The sequence below is a fragment of the Brachyhypopomus gauderio genome, chromosome 3 (assembly GCF_052324685.1).
Source record: "Brachyhypopomus gauderio isolate BG-103 chromosome 3, BGAUD_0.2, whole genome shotgun sequence".
Classification (NCBI taxonomy): domain Eukaryota; kingdom Metazoa; phylum Chordata; class Actinopteri; order Gymnotiformes; family Hypopomidae; genus Brachyhypopomus; species Brachyhypopomus gauderio.
The window spans coordinates 32,810,196-32,832,460 of NC_135213.1; the positions used below are offsets into that span (position 1 = coordinate 32,810,196).

At 45.3% G+C, this 22,265-nt stretch overlaps 1 protein-coding gene across 1 annotated transcript; it reads right to left on the reverse strand.

Annotated features, from left to right (window-relative positions):
* Window positions 1-5,341: 5,341 nt before the first annotated feature.
* On the reverse strand, window positions 5,342-21,717 carry tmem161b (transmembrane protein 161B). Its single transcript, XM_076997694.1, has 12 exons — window positions 21,515-21,717; window positions 16,817-16,920; window positions 16,140-16,226; window positions 14,397-14,494; window positions 14,065-14,221; window positions 10,984-11,135; window positions 10,592-10,652; window positions 10,329-10,469; window positions 9,563-9,676; window positions 8,917-9,091; window positions 8,085-8,181; window positions 5,342-7,951 (listed from the first exon to the last, which is right to left on the reverse strand). The coding sequence occupies exons 1-12, from the start codon at window positions 21,515-21,517 to the stop codon at window positions 7,686-7,688; spliced, it is 1,455 nt and encodes a 484-aa protein (XP_076853809.1). The 5' UTR covers window positions 21,518-21,717; the 3' UTR covers window positions 5,342-7,685.
* Between the last annotated feature and the right edge of the window lie 548 nt (window positions 21,718-22,265).

Genomic DNA, 22,265 nt, shown 5'->3' on the forward strand with positions numbered 1-22,265 from the left:
TGTTTTTGCTGAGGAATCAGGTCGGGGGACCAGGGGACAGGAAGACCAGGGGACAGGAAGACCAGGGGACAGGGGGACCAGAGGGTAGTGGGACCTGGTACTTCTAGTGGTTAGCAGCCCCTGCCGGCATATGAGTGCCAAGGCACATAAGGCCAGCGCTGACAGGGGCTGTAAGATTTGTGTGCGAGGGGTCCTCTTTAAAAGTGGGGGCCCCTGGATAGCTTGGCATATGAGCCTGTGTCATGCTAATGAAAGACTCTGAGGCTGTGAATGGGGGGTGCAGCTAGTTATCTACACACTAATTAATGCACGCTATGGTGAGAGGGCTATATGCATAGTAATGAGGGGGAGGCGGCAGCAGTGTTGGGGCGGTGTGGGGGATGGGTTAGGCCTCTCTGACATGCAGAAATCTACTGCACGCTTTGTTCACTTTTATAATTCATTATCAGTCGTTGGAACTGGTTGTGTTTGTGTGCAAAATTCTGTTTCCCCCCCCCCCCATCCCCCCCCTTCCAATCTGTCAATTTTTAATTGCTAGCGCAATGTGGTACAAGCTCCAGTTTGGCTTTCGGTTGCCATGGTGACATCATCACACCACCCTGGGTAAACAAATATTATTTCACTCCGTCAAACTAATTTGACCGGCGCGCTCTGATCTTACGTTTAAAGCCGGCAAAGACAGCCAGCCATCACGCAACACGACCGCACAGGTGCGAGTCCTCCGTCCTGAGACGGACATGCTCGTTTGCAGCCACATGTTGTGACCTCTCCCTGTTTCCCGTGTCTGTCGAGCCTCTTTCTCTTTTGTGGGTTGTTTTGCAAAGTGGGCTGCAACCTTTCTTGTCTGGCGCAAACCGAGGAGACCCCCTTTTTTTCCCCGAGACGACCCCGCAGACAAACCTGTGTCAAGAGGCCCAGCACATTGCCACGCCAGGCCCCGCCCATTGTCTGGTCTGTCTGGGCTGAACATAGCGCCATCATTGTGGTCATTGTGTCTGGAGAAGACAGACGTGGACCGTCCGGCTCTGATCCGGAGGCCCGGATTGGACCCACCGGTGCCCTTTCCCACCAAGTCCTCCATTATGGGACACACGGAGCAGACATATGTGTCTGCTTCTGGTCGTCATCAACCACAACACAAATCTTTAAGACAATAGAGGGGGGAATTCAGGCAGGTTTCAGTTTGCACTCAACACTGGATTATTTAGACAGGAAGATTTAAAATGTTTTTGTCAAAAGTGTCCGATCCAATATAAGTTAAACACTCTAAATCATCTCTGCTTTGGAATGTGGGATGTATCCTCCAGGGCCCAGATAATGTGCTGGTGTAAATTTTTAATTTTGCTTTGCAACTGCAAAAATGGGTACCTGACATATTTACAGAAAACTCAGAAAGGAAGGGATCTGTGAGGAAATTAGTTCACTGGGTTTATTTTTCTATTCTCAGTTACTATTTCTAGTATTCTCTATCCTATGAGAATACTAAATTTAGAGCATGGAGCTGAAGACTAATTTATGTAATGCAATATGCCCTTTAATGAAGCTTACATTTCCCAAAAACTACCAGTTAACAAAAACGTTGGCGCTGACTCTTGTGTGAACCTGTTTTTTTGTGGTAACGCAGTGAGATTTGTACACCACATGGTAGTCCTAACGCCAGTCTGTTTTCCTACACCTCAAATTGACAGAAAGCAAATAGAATGTAAGGAGTCGTTTGCTGCACCAAAAGAAGAGGTCTCAGGAGAAACAGTTAAAATGAGGTCTCATCATTCCCACAGCTTGATCTAAAATTCCCCTTCATCACCTTTATAGGACACGGAGCAGCCGATGGCAGTATGTATTCTCACGTCAATTTGGTGAAAGTGACACTCTCTGAACAACTTTCAAGGTGGAGACACTGCAATTATGAAATTAATTTTTTTTTCTACATTAAAATACTCCATCCTCTCTTTTTGTCTCAGACAGAAGCTTTATTCTGATGAAAAGATGGATTTAGTATAAATATGCTTTGAGGCCACCTCGGTCGATAATTACCTATTCAAAAAATGACATATTTCTATTTGTTACAATGTCTGTGGTGTCGACTATGACTATGTCGACTACCACATACATTTGTCACATTGCCTCTGGTCTATTTAACTGTCTATCTAGTAAATTAATAAATAGTTAAAGTGCTTGGTCTAAGTAGAATTCGCTGATCCACTGCATTGTCCATGAATTTTCATTGGCTATCACATCATTGCTCTAGGTCATTATGCAAATGATATTGTAATGGTTCACACTGTGCTTTATTTTCATAGGCATATGAGGTAAAAATACATTTTTCATCCTTCCATGTATGAAACCCATTAATTATTTTTAGACTACTATCAGAGTGGGAATGGTAAAAAATAGTTAATTAAAAATATTTCAGAATACAAAGATTGTTTATTTCAGATGTAACCTGTGAAAAAAAGCATATATTTTTTTCATTTTAATCATCCACAATTTCTTTTTGATTTATGTGTATAAGAAAAAGAAATAGATATGATTTTAAATACAATTTCCTTTATTATTTAATCACTTGCACAGTGTACCACAATTACATTTAAACCTTATTAAAATATTAAATTAAAAGTTTAAATGTATATTTTAGGGGAACTGGGTTTTGTTTGCTCTATTCACTATTTTATTAATCATGTATATGTTTTATTTCATTCTCCAATGGCTTTGATGGCGTGAAACTGGGCCACTCTTGCTTATGTCATGATCACCAGCGAGAACAGCTGTTAAGAATGTCAAATAAGCAGGTGGAGGTGGTGGGGGGGGGTGGTGGTGGTGGGGGGAATGACAGCGTGAATACACATCTCCTTTCCCACTCCCTTCAAAAGGAGGAGAAACCTCAAAATAGAGACCCAGCTTTTGGAGGAAAAGGCTCCCAGGTTGCTGATGCCATTTTAATTAAAGTGTTGCTAGGTAACAATGACACGGTGTTGGTAAATGGGTTGGGTTTAGTGAAATGAGGAGGGCCCTTTTGCATGAAGCAAACGCAGCTTCTCCGTCCGCGAGCGCAGACAGAGCCCCAGGCAGAGGGGCGGACGAACACAAAACACTACTGATTCTCCCATTTCTCTCCTCTTTCCTCTTTCTCAGGATGGCGGACCGAGACCACACCGCGCCTCTCACCAACACCACCCACTTAACGGGGTCACGGCTCCTGTGGCATGCTGGGATAGCATGCGTGGCACGGGGCAGGCCTCCAGCCACTGCACTGTGGCAACTGTCTCCAGCAGCAACCGGGCCACCATTAGAAGCACCTGAGTTATGGACCAGGAGTGTCCACCCTGGCCACTGTGTAGGGGACAGGAGAAAGGGACAGCACAGTCGTGTCAACGAATGTGGAAGTAAACCTCTGACGAAAAGCGGTTCTTTGAAGCAGCAGTGACTAAGAGTTTATTTCTCCTAGTTAGACACACATTGTGGCAGTAATGTATGCATCTGGAATACATCCTGGCTTCTTTCTAATATTCTCTCTCCCTCTCTCTCCCTCTCTGTCTCTCCTGAGATAATGCCATAATTTACAGCCACATATTGTGTGAGATAAATGATGGTGGCTTTTCATAGCTAATGGGCATTTCCCTTTAACAAATAATAGGCCCATTCTAACAGGAAAAAGAATTGCCATCAAGGGGTATTTCTCACCTTGACTTCTTATTTTCCCTATAATGGACATAAGGAGATTTTTCCTCCTTTGTAGATGGAATACATTGACACTGATCGAGAAGTGGCTCAATTTTGTGAATCTGCTCGTGCTGATGTATCTTTTTGGAACAATAAAATTTCTTGTTTTTTATACATAGAGTGAGAAATCATTCCTGTCATTTTAAGCCTGCTGTGATATTACACAATTTGATTTTGAGAAAAGCCATATATTTTTCAAGAAAAGCATAGGCTGCTACACACACACACACACACACACACACACACACACACACAACCTCTAGCAGTAGTGCTGGAATCTCAGTGTCCCCTGAGGGTTCCAATTGACTGGCTACTGACCCTTGCTGCCCCAGACTACTGGCCACAGCTTAAACGAGATACTCCAGGGACACATCAAAGACCACTGAGGGTTAAACGTGCAGAGCGGCTAGTGCCCCACTGACCAGATAATTAGTGTCTGTTGCTTATAGCATCTTCTGGATCAGGGCATCATTTACTTTCTCCAATCAACGATGCTAATAAAGATTATTTGTTTTTTATACAGTTCTTTTAATTCAATGCATGGTACTTGGTACGGTGCCTCATAACATGAACAGAAGTTTCTCATACCTATTTTGTCCAACTTGAGTACTGGTTCTGAGATTTTCAAAAGTCACATTATTACGACTATTATATTTGGAAAAATCTGAAATTTGCAGTCTTTTATGCTTGTGCTGCATGCAGTCAAATCACAAGGGGGCAGTCAACTCTTCTGCTCAAAATACTTGTTTCTTCCTTCCTTTTCCCCTTTTGTCAAAGCAGCACATCTGACCCTCTTCACATGCCCCTTCATTTTCCTCTCTCTTTTATATATATTTATATATATATGTATATATATATATATATATATATATATATCACACACACACACACACACACACACACACACACACACACATATATGGAGAACTGCTTTCTAAGGAGATGAAAGCTGTAAGGCCCAAGTTCCAAATCTACTTCAAGTGTCCTTCCTCGTATTTAGTTCAGGACAATAAGGACAAGGTTAGGTCAGCCATTACTACAACTTTTCAGTATTTTATCACCCCCACCACCTCAATAGACAAGCACATAGAAGGGAGATTCGCGGAATCCTCATTATCTAGCGGAGACAACGGCAAGGTGATTCAAAAGGTACCTTCCTGAAAACCTCTTTCTTGTTGGAGTGCTTGGGAAAGATGATCTGCCAAAGGAGGCCGTGTGGCCAGCCTCGACGAGAACGCTCAGTGTGAATGGAGCCCTCTTAGAAGAAGAAAAGACCCACTCGGACTGTTTGTTTTGGAATCTGTCTCACTGAACTGAGGGCTGAGAGTGACAGGAGGACACCAGCGTTCACGCTGACGCTGACAATAGCACTCACGTCTACCTCGCTGGGCCGCCCAACACTGGAATGCTTTATAGTCAGGGAGCTTTGGCTCAGTCGCTTACTACATATAGCAGGTCGATACTTAAGTTAACGTTCAGGTTTTAGAGACTTAAGCGCAGCACTTCTCTCACGCCTGAATGGAAACTAGATGTATGGGAAAACAGCAGAACCCACAGCAGAATCATGAAATCAGAGACGTCAGATGTAATAACTTCTGAAATGAAAGAGAAAAACTGAAGAATTTTCCATAACTTTCATTTATTAAACACAAACTAACCAAATAATAATAAATAAAACAGAAGGACACCAGTACTTAAAAATTCACTTAAGAAAAACAAAGCCACTTAGGCTCATGGATTTTATAAATGTTCCGGTTAACTAGGGGAAGAAAAAGAAACAATTAAAAACAATTTACACGATGTCATATTTGTCTCGAGAAATTCAAATGGGGTGATTCAAAACACAACGATAATCATTTATTTGGCATTATTAGAGTTAGAAATGATTAGACATACATAGCTAAGACGCTCCAAAAGGAGATATTTAGTAAGATCAACATATTTTCATTACTCTTGGTCACTCTTGAACTGCTTTGAAATGACGATGGAGGTTTGCAAGGATCAAACAAGGGGGTGTTGAGATTAACATGGAGAAGTGAGGTTGTTCTGGCTACTGATTTGTGGTGGTGGTCTCAGGACACTGGAAATAAAGCCTGAATCTTTTAGTAATTGCTATGCAAAATAAAATGTGAAAATTTGAAATGAAATGTGTAATCTTAGTTAGCAGTCCATTTATTCGAGTAGTGACAAGATGAGCTATTGGTGGCAACAGACAGCTTTTGCACATTTGCACATTAAACCTCACAGAAAGAAAAGTGACGCACATCAACCAAAACTGACACTGGTTTGGCAAAGTTCATTAATGCAGTTTTGTTTGACTCAGGACAAAAATGAAATGAACGGAAAAACCAGAACGCAGACATCAAAACCACATCTGAAAACATCAGGCAGGATTAGATACATTCATTTTGTGCACCCTCCAGAATTCAGACTGGAGAAAGAACAAGGATAAGACTACAACCCTTTAAGAGTTAAAAACATATTTTAAAAGAAGAAGAAGAAGAAAAAAGTCATCTGTGAATCCAACTGATATGCTTCTCTCATATCTGTGCTGCTTGTACGAGCTGTAACGCAAAACCTCACATTTTTACCGACAGCTTCCTAAAATTCGGTTGACTTCAGATTCATGCACCGCTGTACTTAGGTGCTCCAAAGACACCAGAGTCTCATCGTGAATAATCCAGATTTCCCCTGCTCTTGTCCACCGCTTTAACACTGAATAGCACGTCTGATTGTGAACACTTACACTTCACAGCAGGCCGCATGGCAGGAGCCCGGAGGCCCGACCCGAGCGGACCTTACACTCCCAACAGATCGGCGGTAACGAGCACGCTTGGCACGTTAATGTAAAGCTAAAGCTAAACGGAAAATCAATCCAAAACACCAGATCCATGGCAGCAAATCAATAGAGGTGTGGAGGGAACACGGGAAGTGCATGCGTGCTTTCTTTGATCATGCCGGACCCTGGACTGGGCTAAACGAAGGGGACGGGCGGAAGGAGCGCGGAGGACAGTGCTTCAGATCACTCCCGACATCACTCCTTTCTTGTTCAAAATGCCCTTTTTAGATTTATGCCCACGAGCAGCAGGGGTGAGCTTCTGCCTGCAGGCACTGATGTCTTTATACCAACACTCGTTTGTGTCTGCTCGCACACACACACACACACACACACACACACGCGCACACGCGCACACACACACACGCGCACACACACACACACGCGCACACACACACACGCGCACACACACACACGCGCACACACACACACGCGCACTCACGTACTGTTAAATTAGCTCAGTCTTCCACAGTTACTCATGACTGGGAGGCTTCTTAAGCACACTCGTTCCCCCAGACCAAAAATAAACATTCAAACAAATAACCAACCAACCAAGCCTCACATTTAATTATTACACATCCCTCCCTTGACCACTGGCCCAGTGCCTTCCTGCAATAGTAGTAGGAACTCTTGTTTGATACTGTATAACACTGGGGAGACGAGTTCACTACAACAAGTTTCTAAATCAGAGGCAAAAGTAAAAATGACTTTAAAATCACATTTTAAAAAATCTCTTTTTTGTCAATCACGTATCATCACACGTTCACTCATCCTTAAAAATACAGTACCTCAATAAACATCAGCAATGTAGAACTTCAAAGTTCTCTCAGTGTGTTTGGAAAAAAAGAAATCAGCATAGGCCCCTCGGGACAACTATGACCACCATTATAAATATTACATTATTGATTATTACTATTATTATTGTTTGTTATAATTTAATTAACTTGACCATGAAAATTAGAGTATTAAAATGGACACCAAAGTCCATAGAGGAAGCCCGTGAGAGAGGAACTCTGATATGACCGTGAGAGGAGGAGATGGGAGTTCCTATGGGCCCCGCAATGTGCAGTCCTCTCTGCTTTAGCACTGACCCTCGATGTGGCCCCTGGGGCACCTCGCACCCCATCTGCTATGCAGCCATCAGATATTGGTGATAGAACAAGCCGAAGAGGGACGTGGAGAACAAGCAAGCAGCAATCCACCAGGTGAGGAACGACAGGAGACCCCGGAAAAGCAAGGGTGTAAAAACGGTCCTCAGTCCACCCAGGGCTGCCGTGAGCTGAGCCGCCGTCTGCGCCGGGTGTCCTTGCCCGCCCCCCGGCGATTCGGCGTGAGAGTCCTCGGTAGCGACGCAAGGTGAACCGTCATCGGGGTAAACGGCCCAAGAATGGCCGCCTGAAGACAACAGGAAAAACGAACGAGGCGTTTAAGAGGAGAGGACGCCTGAAAAGGCGGGCGGAAGCAGAGCCCTCTCTCAGCGGGCGGAGATACCCAGCAGAGGCAGGAAGGGGAGGTCTGGTGCACTCACCCAAGGTTTTTAGCAGCAATGTCGTGTGCAGCAGCATCACCAGGGGTGTCACATACTGAAGAGCGATCACACACAGGTAATAAAAGACACGGGCAACCTAGGCAGGAAAGGGGGGGGAGAAAAGAAACACAAAAACACCATATTTGCAGTTAAAAACAGCTCATTTGCACAAACGCGGTTCAAAAACCTAGTTCGGGCCGAGAGGAGCTCATCAAACAGACTTAAGGAGAACATTCCCTGAGAGCTTAGCTGGGGAAAAGTGGCCGGGAAAGACGCACAAATTCCTGGATGGCTGTAAAACCAGATGCACGATGCCTCTGGAGCCATTTACGAGTCTCACTTATGGCTTGGCACATCAAACAGGCTCTTTTCCTCAGCTCAAGCTTTGGAGTGCTTGGGGTTTTGATCTTGACTGAGGCTCTGCTAAGCCCAAATAGCGGACTCATTTTGGAGCTTGAAGGGCAACAATATCGCCACATCCCTTTTTATACCGACACATTTCCGCCACTGAAGAACGCCGCCTTGCTAATGCAGCAATCTCGGGCGGATGGCAGAGGCGGGCGCTCGGACGCGTCCACGCACCTGCATCCGGCGTGGACAGCGATTCATTCGTACGGCGCCAAGGAAGGGCTCAGACGCCCGTTTGATGTCAGAATATATGCGGCCGATGCTTCGCATCAGAATAAATCGGCGAGCAAGCCGTTCCGCGTGGGTTTCCGCGTCTGATGTCACAACGCCAGTCTAACGGGGAACCCAAATTTATTGGGACAAGAGCGAGCAGTGAATTGGAGCCCGATTAACGCATGATTGACACCCGATTGACTGGGCCCACCATTTTCTGCAGGTCCACAGCGCTGATGCGACCCGCCTCCTTCTTCATCTGCTCCACGCCCTTCTGGGCCAGGTGGAGGTAGGCCTGCAGGTGGTGCCGCACCATGGCCAGCCTCAGCGCACACAGCAGGAGGATGATCCACAAGCGAAGCGTGTCATACGTTTTCTCAGACATCCTAACGAAGGAAAAACAATATGAAGGTCTAAATACACAATGCTTATTATATTTATTAAATATATTACACAATGCTTATTATATTTATTAATTACACAATGTTTATTATATTTATTAAATATATTACACAATGTTTCCAAACAGGATATCTAATAGCACAGGATATCAATCAGTTGTCTAAGCACATCTTTATGTATATTTTTCTCTCTCCTTCACACACACACACACACACACACACACACACACACACACACACACACACACACACACACACACACACACAATCTTTATGGTCTTTATATTATGTATAACTGTAGCAAAACACTCCTGTGCATATAAACACCTAACACGTTCAGCAACCAAAAATATACATTTGGCACTTTTACTTTTTCAAAGAGAAAGTTGCTTTTCATAAAGTTCCTGCTTTTGAAAGCATGTCAGACTAAATACTAAATGCAAAAACTGAACTCACAAAGGCACAGTCTCCTTCCCCAGGGTAGGGTTCATTATGTAGTCCTTGGTTATGGGCTTCACCCATAACAGAACCATTATAAGAGGAGCCAAGAAATTGATATGTAGCAAGGTCCTGTAACCAAGAGGAGGAACAAACACACATCACCCTGAGTCCATCAAACTCACGCCAACACGCACTGTCGACGAAAACGTCCATCGACAATCAAGGAAGAACAGAACTTCTATTAAAAAAGGTGCCTTGTGAAGAACAGGCAGCTAGTGGCTGAAGCTCGGGCTTATACCGAGAGGGACGGCGGTGACAGTGGATTTAAAGAGGATAGCGGATAGGTTGGGGGTAATCCAGGCCCGGTAAGGGGGGGGGGGGTGAGAATAAGCTCTGGAGTGAGGTGGGAGCGGGTCGACAGAGCCGGCCACGCTGAAGTGGATTAGCTGGGGTGAGGCACACAGATCCCGACCCTTGAACGGAGGGCCCTCTAGTGACCCCTGGCTCCGGGGCCTTATACTAGAGGAAACCAGGTCCAACTGAAATAACATGCGTTCGCTGAATATTGGATCATGTGCCGACACCGGACAATTAGGTGCAAAAGCGCTTACATGGGCTAGGTGCCATTTGCTGCTACGAAAGGAGCCATTTGGATATATGAATGAAATGGTGGTAACTGCAGGCTGGTAACCAACGGCACGCACAACCCGCTTTACCCATCCATGAGATCCACGCACTGATATGAGGGGAAAGGGAAATGTGGGCTTTTGAGGGCACTCACTGTGTGACTCTGCCTGTGTTGAGTGTGAGGGCATCCAGATGCATCTGGGCCAAGCGTAGGCCAGGGAAGGTGAGGAAGGCTCCAATCATGGAGCAGAGTAGTGCCAGAAACAGCTTAAAGGTCAGTTTTGATATGGGGCCCCTAGAGAGAAGCAGACAGAAACCAAAGCCTGTTCACAGCAGGGTTCCAAACACACCGGTCAATCCACACACACACACACACACACACACACACACACGTCCTACACTATAGTCATTACTCACTGGGACTCCAGGCCTTGGTTCTCCAGAAACCGTACGGCACTTTCAGAAAAATTTGCAAAACCTGCAACCAATGGAACTCCATGAATATGCTTTTTCAGGTACTAAGGGAATGAACCTACATTGTGTCACTGAAAGTAAAGCAGACTTTGAACATACACTGTGACTACCTAGCTTGGGTGATATCCTTTCATGATAATGTGGTCTTAATTATCAGTTTATAAAGGTCATGACCTACAAATGAAGGTTATGAGACCTAAAACATAGGTCCGTTTCAGATAAGTCACATCCATAAAGAAAACCAAAACAAACGCACTGAGAACACACCGTTTAATCAAGATGGCACCTGAGCTAAAAGCACCTAATACAAAAAAAAAAAAAAAAAACGATCGCACCTGTCTCGAGTCCAAACTCCAGGTAGTTTTCCGTGACGATGAGGATGGCCATGGCTTTAACGAAGAAGAAGAAGGCAAAGGTGATACAGAGGGAACGCTCCCCACCCTCCTCCAGCCTGAAGTAGTGAGCCGTGAGGGAGAAGAGGATCTTGCTGAGAGAACCGAGAGTTAAGGTCTGCGTATGCTGGTGTCTCGCCCAGAAGAACAACTTGAACTTCAAAGACAATGCTCTGGGCCCCGAGAGTCCAAATCAATTCAAAATCTCCAGGTGCGCCAAGTGATATTTCGCAATTAAATATTTAGTTTGGGTAAACAGGCAAGTTTGTATTTTCGATAAATGATTGTGATTATACCACATCTAGTCAGTTTCTGCTCTTCAGCCACATATGGACACCAGGGTGTTTTCTTGATGTGTGATATCTATGTGTGGAATATATTTTAATCCAACGCTGAGAGAGCAAGTGCTAACGGACATGAGGTAATACCGTACTGAAACCTGCAAATCCAAAGTGCCTCTTGAAGCTTAAAACTTTTTGTACCTACATTAATACAGGCTTATAGGGATCTGTAGCACCAGGAGAAAAGGCAAAAGCTTTTGAGTGGTTCCAGTAGCAGGACTTTCAGGGAATCCATCTAGTTGACTACTTTGCGTGATCCTATTTATTTCTGGAGACATCGGATTTCTAATCAACTCCATCTAACAACCGCTGCTAAAACGAGCTTCTGGACTTCTAATAGGGACACTGAAGTAGCAGATTCCCCTCCGAAAACAAGCCACATCAAATCAAGAGTACTATTCTCCTAGCACAAAAAACCTGACTGGCAAATTAATTCATCCACTGAACATTTAAAAAAAGAAAACAAGATAAAATCAATTATTAGAAGGATAATCGTTTCACGAAGCCAGTGTGCCCGTATAGCAGAGTTGATTACACCGGTCCAGGGTCAATCATGTGGTTGCATGGTGCAAAATGACGGTGGACTGCCATCTCAGGAAATGTCTTGGTGACCATCACTTTGACAAGGCCATTTTTCTGCCACACTCTCTATGGAGCTACCCCCCAAAATGGCTGCTTCCTGACCACATCCATCCATTTGCACTCACACTGGCCTATCATCATCCTCATCATCTTCATCATCCCATCAGCCAGCCTCCCTCTTTCCCCATCCCATCAGTCCCTTTTCCCAGGCAAATCAGTCTAGTGGGCCATGAAAATTGGGTGTCCAATCTTCGGTAGCAGGTGTGGGTGAGGGGCGATGCATACAACGGTGAGCGATTGATCCTCCTGGACCGCTCTGGGGTTGAAGTGTGTGATTTAGCATTTGGCTAGGAGAAAGTAGCAGGTAAGAGGCAACAGGTGCTAACTCGACTAGCTTACATTACAAAGTGGGGAAGGCCAGTCTTTCGTGGAGTTGCCCTTTGACTACTGAAATGAAGACTCACGACCAAGCAGGCCGTGCTTAACACATACAACCTCAGGGCTTCACATATTCAAATGTTTACTTCAGTCATCCCTCAGAACAGGTACCAGATATTTTCAGTGTAGCCCATAAGCATGTCAGTGAGGCTTTTCGCTGTTACCCAAGGCCCAGGTGTCTCTCCTGGCACTCTGCCAGTCCTCTCACAGCTCCCTTCTGGTGGATTTCTTCACCATGCTCAGCGAGGCTCGGTCGAGGTGATTGACTTCACCAGTCAAGAACACACCACTTTTTGCCACACACACACAAAAAAAATCTCCATAGCGCACAGTTTGATCTGAGCAGTTTAGTGGCTTCTGTACACTTCAGAATTCTCCCGCCTGCTAACACTGACATCCATATCGCCCAGACAGGTGAGCCAGTCTCACTGACAGGCCTGCCCACATCACTGCCAGGAGCAGGTCTCTCTTGTCTCACGGAAGAGACAGACAGGAGCAGGTCTCACTTGTCTCATGGACGAGACGGGCAGGAGCAGGTCTCACTCGTCTCATGGAAGAGACGGGCAGGAGCAGGTCTCACTCGTCTCATGGAAGAGACGGGCAGGAGCAGGTCTCACTCGTCTCATGGACGAGACGGGCAGGAGCAGGTCTCACTCGTCATGGCAGGAGCAGGTCTCACTCGTCTCATGGACGAGACGGGCAGGAGCAGGTCTCTCTCGTCTCATGGACGAGACGGGCAGGAGCAGGTCTCACTCGTCTCATGGACGAGACGGGCAGGAGCAGGTCTCACTCGTCTCATGGACGAGACGGGCAGGAGCAGGTCTCTCTCGTCTCATGGACGAGACGGGCAGGAGCAGGTCTCTTGCATCTCCGCATTTTCCTCATTGCTTCTTCAATCTTCATCTCTTCTGACTATTGGACTTCGCTGCAGGCTTCAAACTTTCTTCAAATTGTCTACAGGTTTCCATTTTACAGTCTGAGCGGTGTGTTTATTTTTAATGGTAGTTTCGGACACATCTATTACCCATTGTCTGCAGCGCTTCTGATCTGTCTAAAAGTTGAAAACGTTTAGCGTTTAGCGTTAAAACAGCTGTTTTGCTGTTTTATCAATATCGAGATTCAGAATGTAAACACATCTCAAATCAGGGCTCTACACTTGAATCATGAACTAATGACTCAACAACACACTGGAACAGAAAATAAGTGAGCAGGATGTCTAATAACTTCTATAGGCTCCTGTAACATGGCAACATTGTGTGGAAAAGAGTCTGTTACACCAATAGATTTAACTCGTTATTGGCAAAAACATCCCTATTTTAAATCTGACACTAGTTACGATCTTGCTACAATCATTTAATTTTAAATCAAAAGTGCTGGCTACAAAGCAACATAGACAAGCCAATAAAAATGTTGAAGTTCAACAAGCACTCACAGACCACGGTGTAGATCATAAATGTTTACAACAATCAACAAAAATGCTAAAGGGAGTTCGTGCTGCTATATAGTATGCATCACACTTGTCAAGGTAACAATTACGTGCTCACAAGTGCTCCATGAAACTACGGGAACGTCCAGTTCCTCAACACCTCAGGACTCATCTGCCATTCTGAGGACACCTTCTGCAGGACCCGCGGCGAGTGACATTGGGCGTCCTAAAGGATACACAACAAAGGCCAGCACCAGCAGACTCCAGACCACACTGATGTTCATCTCGCCACTGGGTTCAGCCACACAGAAGTACAGCTCGGTGATGAGGTACACTGCTGTGGCAGCAACTGTGAAGTCCACCAGCCACTGAAACTCCGGGAAGTAGTGCAGAGCTAGATGGAAGATTAAAGAGAGAGAAAAAGAGAGAGAGAGAGAGAGAGAGAGAGAGAGAGAGAGAGAGAGAGAGAGAGAGAGAGAGAGAGAGAGGGATGAAGCCTTCAACGCAGAGAGCGGTACAGAGTACATAAGACCTACGGATCACTTAACGATGAGGGAGAGTAGGGATACCTAGAGTGTCCACTTCCGCAATGCATTTCGTTTCGAGCTGGAGATCGATGTCCTTGGGAATAGTCAGCGGCTTGTTGTCGACGAGACCGTTGTTCTTCCTAAAACCACAGACAGCCGTGGAATTCCACGCCGATTTACGTTTCACAATACAACGTTGTGTTTAGCTGGTTGATCTGAAAGCAAACCAACTGCAGCTAGCACTGGAATGTAAAAAATGTAAATCGCAAAAGGCTGTATGTAAAAAAAATACATACAGCCTTTTACATTGTAAAAAAAATGTAAAAGGCTAGTCAGGACTTTTTCAGGACCTTGTTTTCCACAATAACTGATTGATGATTGATCAGAAACTTCTACGTTAAGCATTTGAGTTGGCAAAAATGTAAGAGTTTTAGGGAAAACTTTTAAGAGAAATTTAAGGTGTGGTAGGAAATGGTCTTAAGCATCAGTGATTGTGAAAAGACACATTTTAACCATTTATTTAGGTAAAAAAAAAAAAAAAAGTCAATTAAATGCTAAAAGATTTTTGAAAAACAAAAAAATGGGAAGGAAAAGCGAAAACAAGAAAACTAAAATATTGGCATCTCAAGGGAGGCGACGGCATTTCTGATTTATTTGAAAAGTCAGTTTCATAGCACAGATAAAGACGAGAGCAAATATGAAATGTTTGGGGTGCACTCTTAGGCCCAAAAGATAACAGAGGAGATTTGCCAAGCACAGTCTGGTCCTGGCCATGGGTTTGGTGTTTCCAAGGGATACCAAGCCATCAGTGTTTGCACTTTTTACCAAGGATTAGAGTCTGCCTTGGTCTCACAAAAAAGGGTCTAAATCCATACAACACTCAAATCAAACATATTTCCCCCTAGTGCTAAGGCTGTTTGCATGAGAAGTGGCTCCATGCAAGGATGAATGTTGAGGTCTGCTGAGAGTGCTGGGCTATTGGAGGAGGCCGGCGGACGGGGGAGATGCGTGTGTCTATGGATCAACAGGGGCCTGCGTTTGAGCCCTCTGGCCCCATGGCTCTGGGCCAGCTGTCCTAAAGTGCGGTGATCCCTTCTTCTGGGTCTCCGTTGTTTACCCAAGGCCGCGTGCTGCGGTCACCCTCACAATGGCACCGTAGGGATCGCCGAGTCCGTCCGTTTGATCCCGGGGTACCTGCCTGAGAAAATGAGCTCGTGCGCTCTCCGCGGAGCAGAGGAGGGGCTTTGGCACAATAACAGAAGGTGCGCATTAACAAGTCTGGAGATGAAAGAAGCAGGCAGGTGGACACCAGCTCATCTGCCTTTTCTAGGGGATTAGCCAAGCGCGTCTGACCGCCGGCGCACGTCCCGAGACGCCAGGAACAAAGATTGCGTACGTGAATTAGGCTGGTGGGGACGAGTGCTCAGCGAGGCCTGAGCGTAGTGACAAATTCAAACCAATACCGAAGCACTTTGGCGTTCATCACCAGCAAGGGGCTGTAATAACAGGGTGTTTTAGCACTAAAAAAACCCAGCAAACAAAAAACCTCAAGTCTCAGTTACTTCTTTTCCACCTGGGGCTCAGGAAAACGCTGTAATTCACGTGTAATTCACAAGGCTAAAGAAACACACACACACTCACACACACACTCACTCACACACACTCACACACACACACACACACACACACACACACACACACACACACACACACACACACACACACACACACACACACACACACACACACACACACACACACACACACACAGAGCGACATACGAACCTGTCCTTCTTGCTCTTGCCCACTTTCTGCTGTTTCCCAGCTAAGCTCCTCAACTGGTCTTCTGTGGGGTGCTGGTACCAACGCAGACTAGAAGGCCGGACCGGACCGGCGAGGGCGGCAAAGAGGAACTCGTATGAGAGACGAGCTCAGTCTCAGCATCAGAGGACAAACATTTAGCGCAGCTCTGTTTGGGAAGTGTCTCATCACGAGCCCTCAGAGGGCTGTGCTGCTTTCATTTGTCCACCCCCCCCACATATTTATTTATTCATTAAAGAAAACTTAATTACGGGAGTCTCGGGGGCCAAACATCCAAGCGCTTTGCTTGACCCAGAAATAAAAAGTTTGACAGAAAAAAAACAAGCACTGATGAATTATTGAGTGCATTCTGAGAAGATGTTTACTCTAAACACATTTGGTGCTAATTAGCGGAAACTGGGCGGAGCGGAAGGGTTAGCCTCTCGGGCTGGTCTGTGTCTTCATGCTGCCCTTTAGTCTTAATGACGCGCCATAACGATGCCCGTTTGTTTGGCCTTTGAAACTTACAACAAAGGCAATGGATTTGGACAAAAGTAGGCCGTGCCGGTTTCTGTAAACTCCGCCTTTCAGATAAAGAGATATGAAGCTAAAGAAGTGAATGGGTCACCTAAGATACAGGATGTAAAACATTCCCTCTTTACCTGCCGTTGCAAAGGAGCCATCTTGCAAAGGAGTAGTGAGGTATAATTTTCTGAATCACGCAGGCCATTACCATGGTAACCACCAGCTGCACACTGATCACACCCTGTAGGGAAGAAGGCACATGTTTTTCAGAGGAAATATAAGTTAGTTAAATATGTCATCCATGCATATGCAAATATGCATATGACACGAATAACTATACATAAATATAAGGCACAAACACCCTTGGTGTCTCCTGAATTTCATCCAGCCCACCAAGTCGAGATGAAAACCAGCTATTTCAGTGGGGAAAAAAATGGTGTTTTGTTAGAGTATTTCAGCCAAGCACCAGAACCCTTAATCTGCCATTCCAAAGCAGCATCAACCTACTTCTGCTAGTGAGGGACGGAGACTGACCTACCTCCTCTTACTGTAGTGTCCTGTACTGTAGTGTCCTGTACAGCTGGCCTACCTCCTCTTACTGTAGTGTCCTGTACAGCTGGCCTACCTCCACTTACTGTAGTGTCCTGTACAGCTGGTCTACCTCCTCTTACTGTAGTGTCCTGTACAGCTGGCCTACCTCCTCTTACTGTAGTGTCCTGTACAGCTGGCCTATCTCCAGTTACTGTAGTGCCCTGTACTGTAGTGTCCTGCACCAGACAAGACAGACACGCACCCACGACAAAACGACAAATCGCTACATCCTGGTCATGGTCACATTACTCCATCATTAGTGCAACATGCACTTTGCTCCTTCAACATTTTGAATAACGGTGCACTAAAGATAGAAAATGGACCATAAACATGAGTAGACAGGAGTGTGTGTGTGTGTGTGTGTGTGTGTGTGTGTGTGTGTGTGTGTGTGTGTGTGTGTGTGTGTGGGTATGTGTGTGTGGGTATGTGTGTGTGGGTATGTGTGTATGAACAGAGGATTGTTTTACACTGGCTCCTGCAAAGCATGCATCCTGACTGGCTAATTTGACCTTTCTCAGCCCTGTGGCCACAGCTCATTGATGGAGCACAGGATGGAGGCTCCTTCCTGGTGCCAGACACGCACAGGCCACTTCCCTTTGTTATTTCTACCTTCAACAAGGGTATCGTCATGAAGCTGGCTCAACAATGCCACAAGAATGTGACCATTTCATGGGAAGAGCAAAGACCCTTCGAGACCAAGTTAATACCAATTCAAATATCCATGACGTGGTACAGTACACCATGTCTGTAGCAATTTATTTTTACCCAACCAAAACGATGAGAAGAGCGCCCTGTCCGTCCGGAAACACAACCAACGAATCTGGACAGTATGTGTGTCACAGGAAATATGGGTCTCTCTCACCCACGCTTCCCCACACACACGCGCAGGAGGGGGCTGGGGGTCCTGACCCATCACAGCCAGGGCCTCCAAGTGGCCAGTTCCACGGGGGGAATTGAAGCAGCATGGGCACGCTATCTCCCCCAGCAGCACTGACCCCAAATACACAGGGGCTAAATGAGGTCTGAGGGGGGTCGGCTCAGAGAACCAGCAGGTCCAGGAAGGCGATCACCAGGCCTTCTGGAATCAGGCCTGGGCCAGAAGACATCGCGATAGTAAAAGACGGGTCTTAGCGGAAAAAGGTTGGGATCTCTCGGTCACCCGGCGGTTTGAGGGGAGCGCCTAAGGCCTGCGGTTATGTGTTCATTTCAGATGGCAATGTGCCATTACGTAATCCGTTTTGTAAACCAGAGAAACTTTATGGGGGCTGCTGCCGGACATACTGAATTTATACAGTTCTTGAGGATAAGGACAGACGTGTGTGCAGGTCTACTGCACTGGACTACTGCAATTCTCCACTTGCAGGTCTTCTACTACGGGTCATCAGACCTCTACAACTAATTCAGAATGCTGCAGCACGACTGGTCTTCAATCTCCCCAAGTTCTCTCATGTGACTCTGCTATGCTCTCTTCACTGGCTTCCAGTAGCGGCACGCATCAGATATAAAACCTTGATGCTTGCTTACAAAGCCAAAAATGGACTAGCCCCTCCCTACATGATGTCCATGGTCAAAAGCCGAACCGTACAGCGAGAACCTCAAGCTTGGCTCGACTTGAAACTCCATGCTTAAGTCTCATGGAAGACAAAGCTCCAGACTATTCTCCGTCCTGGCTCCAAGATGGTGAAACGATCTTCCATTAGCTGCTAGGACTGCAGAGTCTATTGCTGTCTTCAAGCGTAGACTGAAGACTCGCCTGTTTGTTGAGTTCTTAACAGAGCACTAACTCGGCACTTGCTGCTGTTCTTAAATTGTATGTCTGTCTATGGTTATTTGTGCTTTTTGGCAAACATTTAACTTGCAAAACACTAGGTAATGACAGCATTGACAATGACAGTTTAGCATATGCTAAAGCACACTGCTTTAAGTCACTGAAATAGTAATGAGAGGAGCAAACTACTCCCGATTGACTAGGACTAGAGGTCAGAAAGTTCAATATGGGTCCAACATAAGACGACACACGGGCAGTACAGCTCTCCGATGATGTACACACAACTAAAGGAACAGCAACATTTAGGGGGTCAACAATAATGGTTTAAGACAGTAACTATTTTCAGCCTAGTTTTGAAAATGCAACTTATTTCACTACACCCACAGTTCAGCATGACGGAAGGAGTTTCTCCCCCCTCTGCCGCTGGACTCATGAACAATAACCCCAAGATTGTGACCACCACCCTCCACAAGCTCACAATCCTATTTTTATGCACTTGCCTGTCACATGACTACAGTTTACATATTATTATTTCTACGGTCACTTACCATTTCACTTTAGCATTCGCCTACTGATTTATGCTCTGCACTAAATGTTTACAAACTCATCTCCATCAATTTACGTGCTGTATATTTTGTAATATTGTGTTATAGTGTCTAATTGAAGTATTATTCCTTTTTATTTAGCTTAATGCGACGCAAAGAAAGCACACGGAGTGCTGGCCATGTCGGTTCCTCATCTGCAACGTTCTGCGGGGTCCCGCGGTCTCGTAACATCTCCTCTGATGCAGGCATGCCACCGCTTCATGACCTCATCACACCGGGCCAGCGCACCGTGTGACAAACGTGAGGGCGTGACAGTGATGCGACGCGTGATTGACAGAGACGGCCAACCAATGACGCTTTCTTCCCGTCACTGAGGGTTTAAGCACTAAATTAAAAGACTGTGGCCTGATCAAGTTCACCAGTCTCACGAGAACACAGGTCACCAAGATCATGAGGGCTAATTCTAGGCCTAAGCTGCATTGACACGACCCTGCAACGCTGTAGTTCTGGACTGCTTCACAGACTGCAACAAACTACATTTCCCACGTATACAGAATATGAAAGCAAACTGACAACACATCAACATAAACGTTTACACTCGGTGCAAAAATAAACAGCAAATTGCACTTTATGACCAGGCGCATATGCTGATTCACACCATTAGCTTAAGCATTTATGAAATCATTAAAATGTTTATTAGTGTAAGTGTTCAGAACACAGAAAACGGAAGAGAATAAAAACTATTCTGTACAAGGATCATAAGTCCTAGGATTGGAAATATTTGGATAATCCAGTCTTGGGATTGGGAAGCACCCTGCTAATCAAGTCCCTGCTCGTGCTGATCTAGCTGAAGATTCAAAAACATCCACTAAGTACCTCCTCTGACAGATGTGATGTTAATGACAAAAATGCAGTTTATGCACATTATGACACATAGACGTTTATGGACATGCAAATTGTTAATGCTATTTAATTATACAATAAGCATTCTTAGTTACTGACCTGAATTTATTTGAGAGCTTTCTGAAATATTACAAAAGGACAATGCAGAACAAAAGTTGATAATTTTTCTAAGGTGACTTCATCTCGAGGGTGTTGACTACCCAAACAACTAGACATACTGGTGCTTTGTGTTTCATACCTCAACATTCAGTGTATTAGCAAATGTTTTTAAGATCTACTTGAATACCTTCTGAAATATATGACCACACACTCTCCATATGTTTGGATGTATATGATGGGTAACTAATCAGAAATCTATGTGGATTGCACAGGGTTCATGGACAAATAGGTTAATTTTAAAGATATTTAAACATCTGTGGCAACAAGCAGCAAGTGGTTTTTCTAAAGCCCTCTTTTTACAATTTAGGTATACAGGAGAAACATTTGACAACTGACAACTAATATAAGTAATTTCATAACAATTGTTGCTGTCAACTGCACTGCCGGTTTCATGAAATCTTTTTTGCATGCATAATCTGTGCATCACATATGCTGGTTAACTTAAAATGGATTACAAATTGAGGTGCACCAGCATAAATATTCTATATATACTATACACATGTGGAGGGTTATGCTGAGGTCAAAAGTAGACCTTGAAACAAGGAAGTGACTTCATGATTGCAGGTGAGACCTACCTACCCACACAACCCACCCACCCACCCACCCACCCACCCACACACACACACACACACACACACACACACACACACACACACCCTCCACTCTACAGCAATGTCATGCAGAGCTGTGACAGCTAAGAAAACATCAATTCCCAATCCCACGCATCATATAATAACGCAACGCCTTCACAAAACATGATTTGATCGCGGTATTCTAGGACGAAGCACAAATGTAGCCGCAGCTCTCTAGATGCAGCAGGCAGCCACGCTGAGCCGCAGGGCTGGTGCAGGTGGAGCTGCTACACTCACCATGTTGATGTTGTGGGCCGAGGAACAGGCTCAGCGCCGGAACTGCAGCGGCACGGCGCACATACGCCTGCTCCACGTCGTAATGTCAGAGTGATGTGTGAGTTGAGGGGGGATCAAGTCCTCGCGACAGCCATCTCACATCCCTGCAGCCCAGTCGGTCCAGCCCAGCAGCTCCACTGTGTTTTCAATCGCAGTAGAGGTCACGCTGGATGTCTCGGTGCTTAGCCGACCACTCAGGCGCCCGCACGCCGAAATATTTGAGGGGCTATAAACAACGTCAAGATATTTTGCTGGAACGGTCGCTTTGTGGTACACTTCTAACAAATGAAGATTTTATTTCGAATAATTAGAAAGGTTTTACATTCATCCATTTGTGACATTATTTATTTTCCCTTATAACAGGCAAAAGCTTAGACACCCGTCATCAAAAGACCCACCACCGGAAGCAGACTGTAAAGCACATGTGACGTTTTCCTACCGGTGCTAACCGTACAGTAGAGATTGTTCTGGCTGTGTGTGTTTCTGACCACATGCGGATAAATGTATATTCACGTTTATGTTTAATGACGATTGTAACCAGACTTATCTGTAGAACAAGTGTTAGAATTCAAACTCGATGTGTTAGTTATATGTCCAGCTTTACGTCTGTAGACAAACCTGCACTGCTGGACATGAGCATGTTGATCACACTGAAACGACAGTACACTCAAGCATGTGTGTCGCTTTGTGTCGGTTTGACTAGACTAAAGTT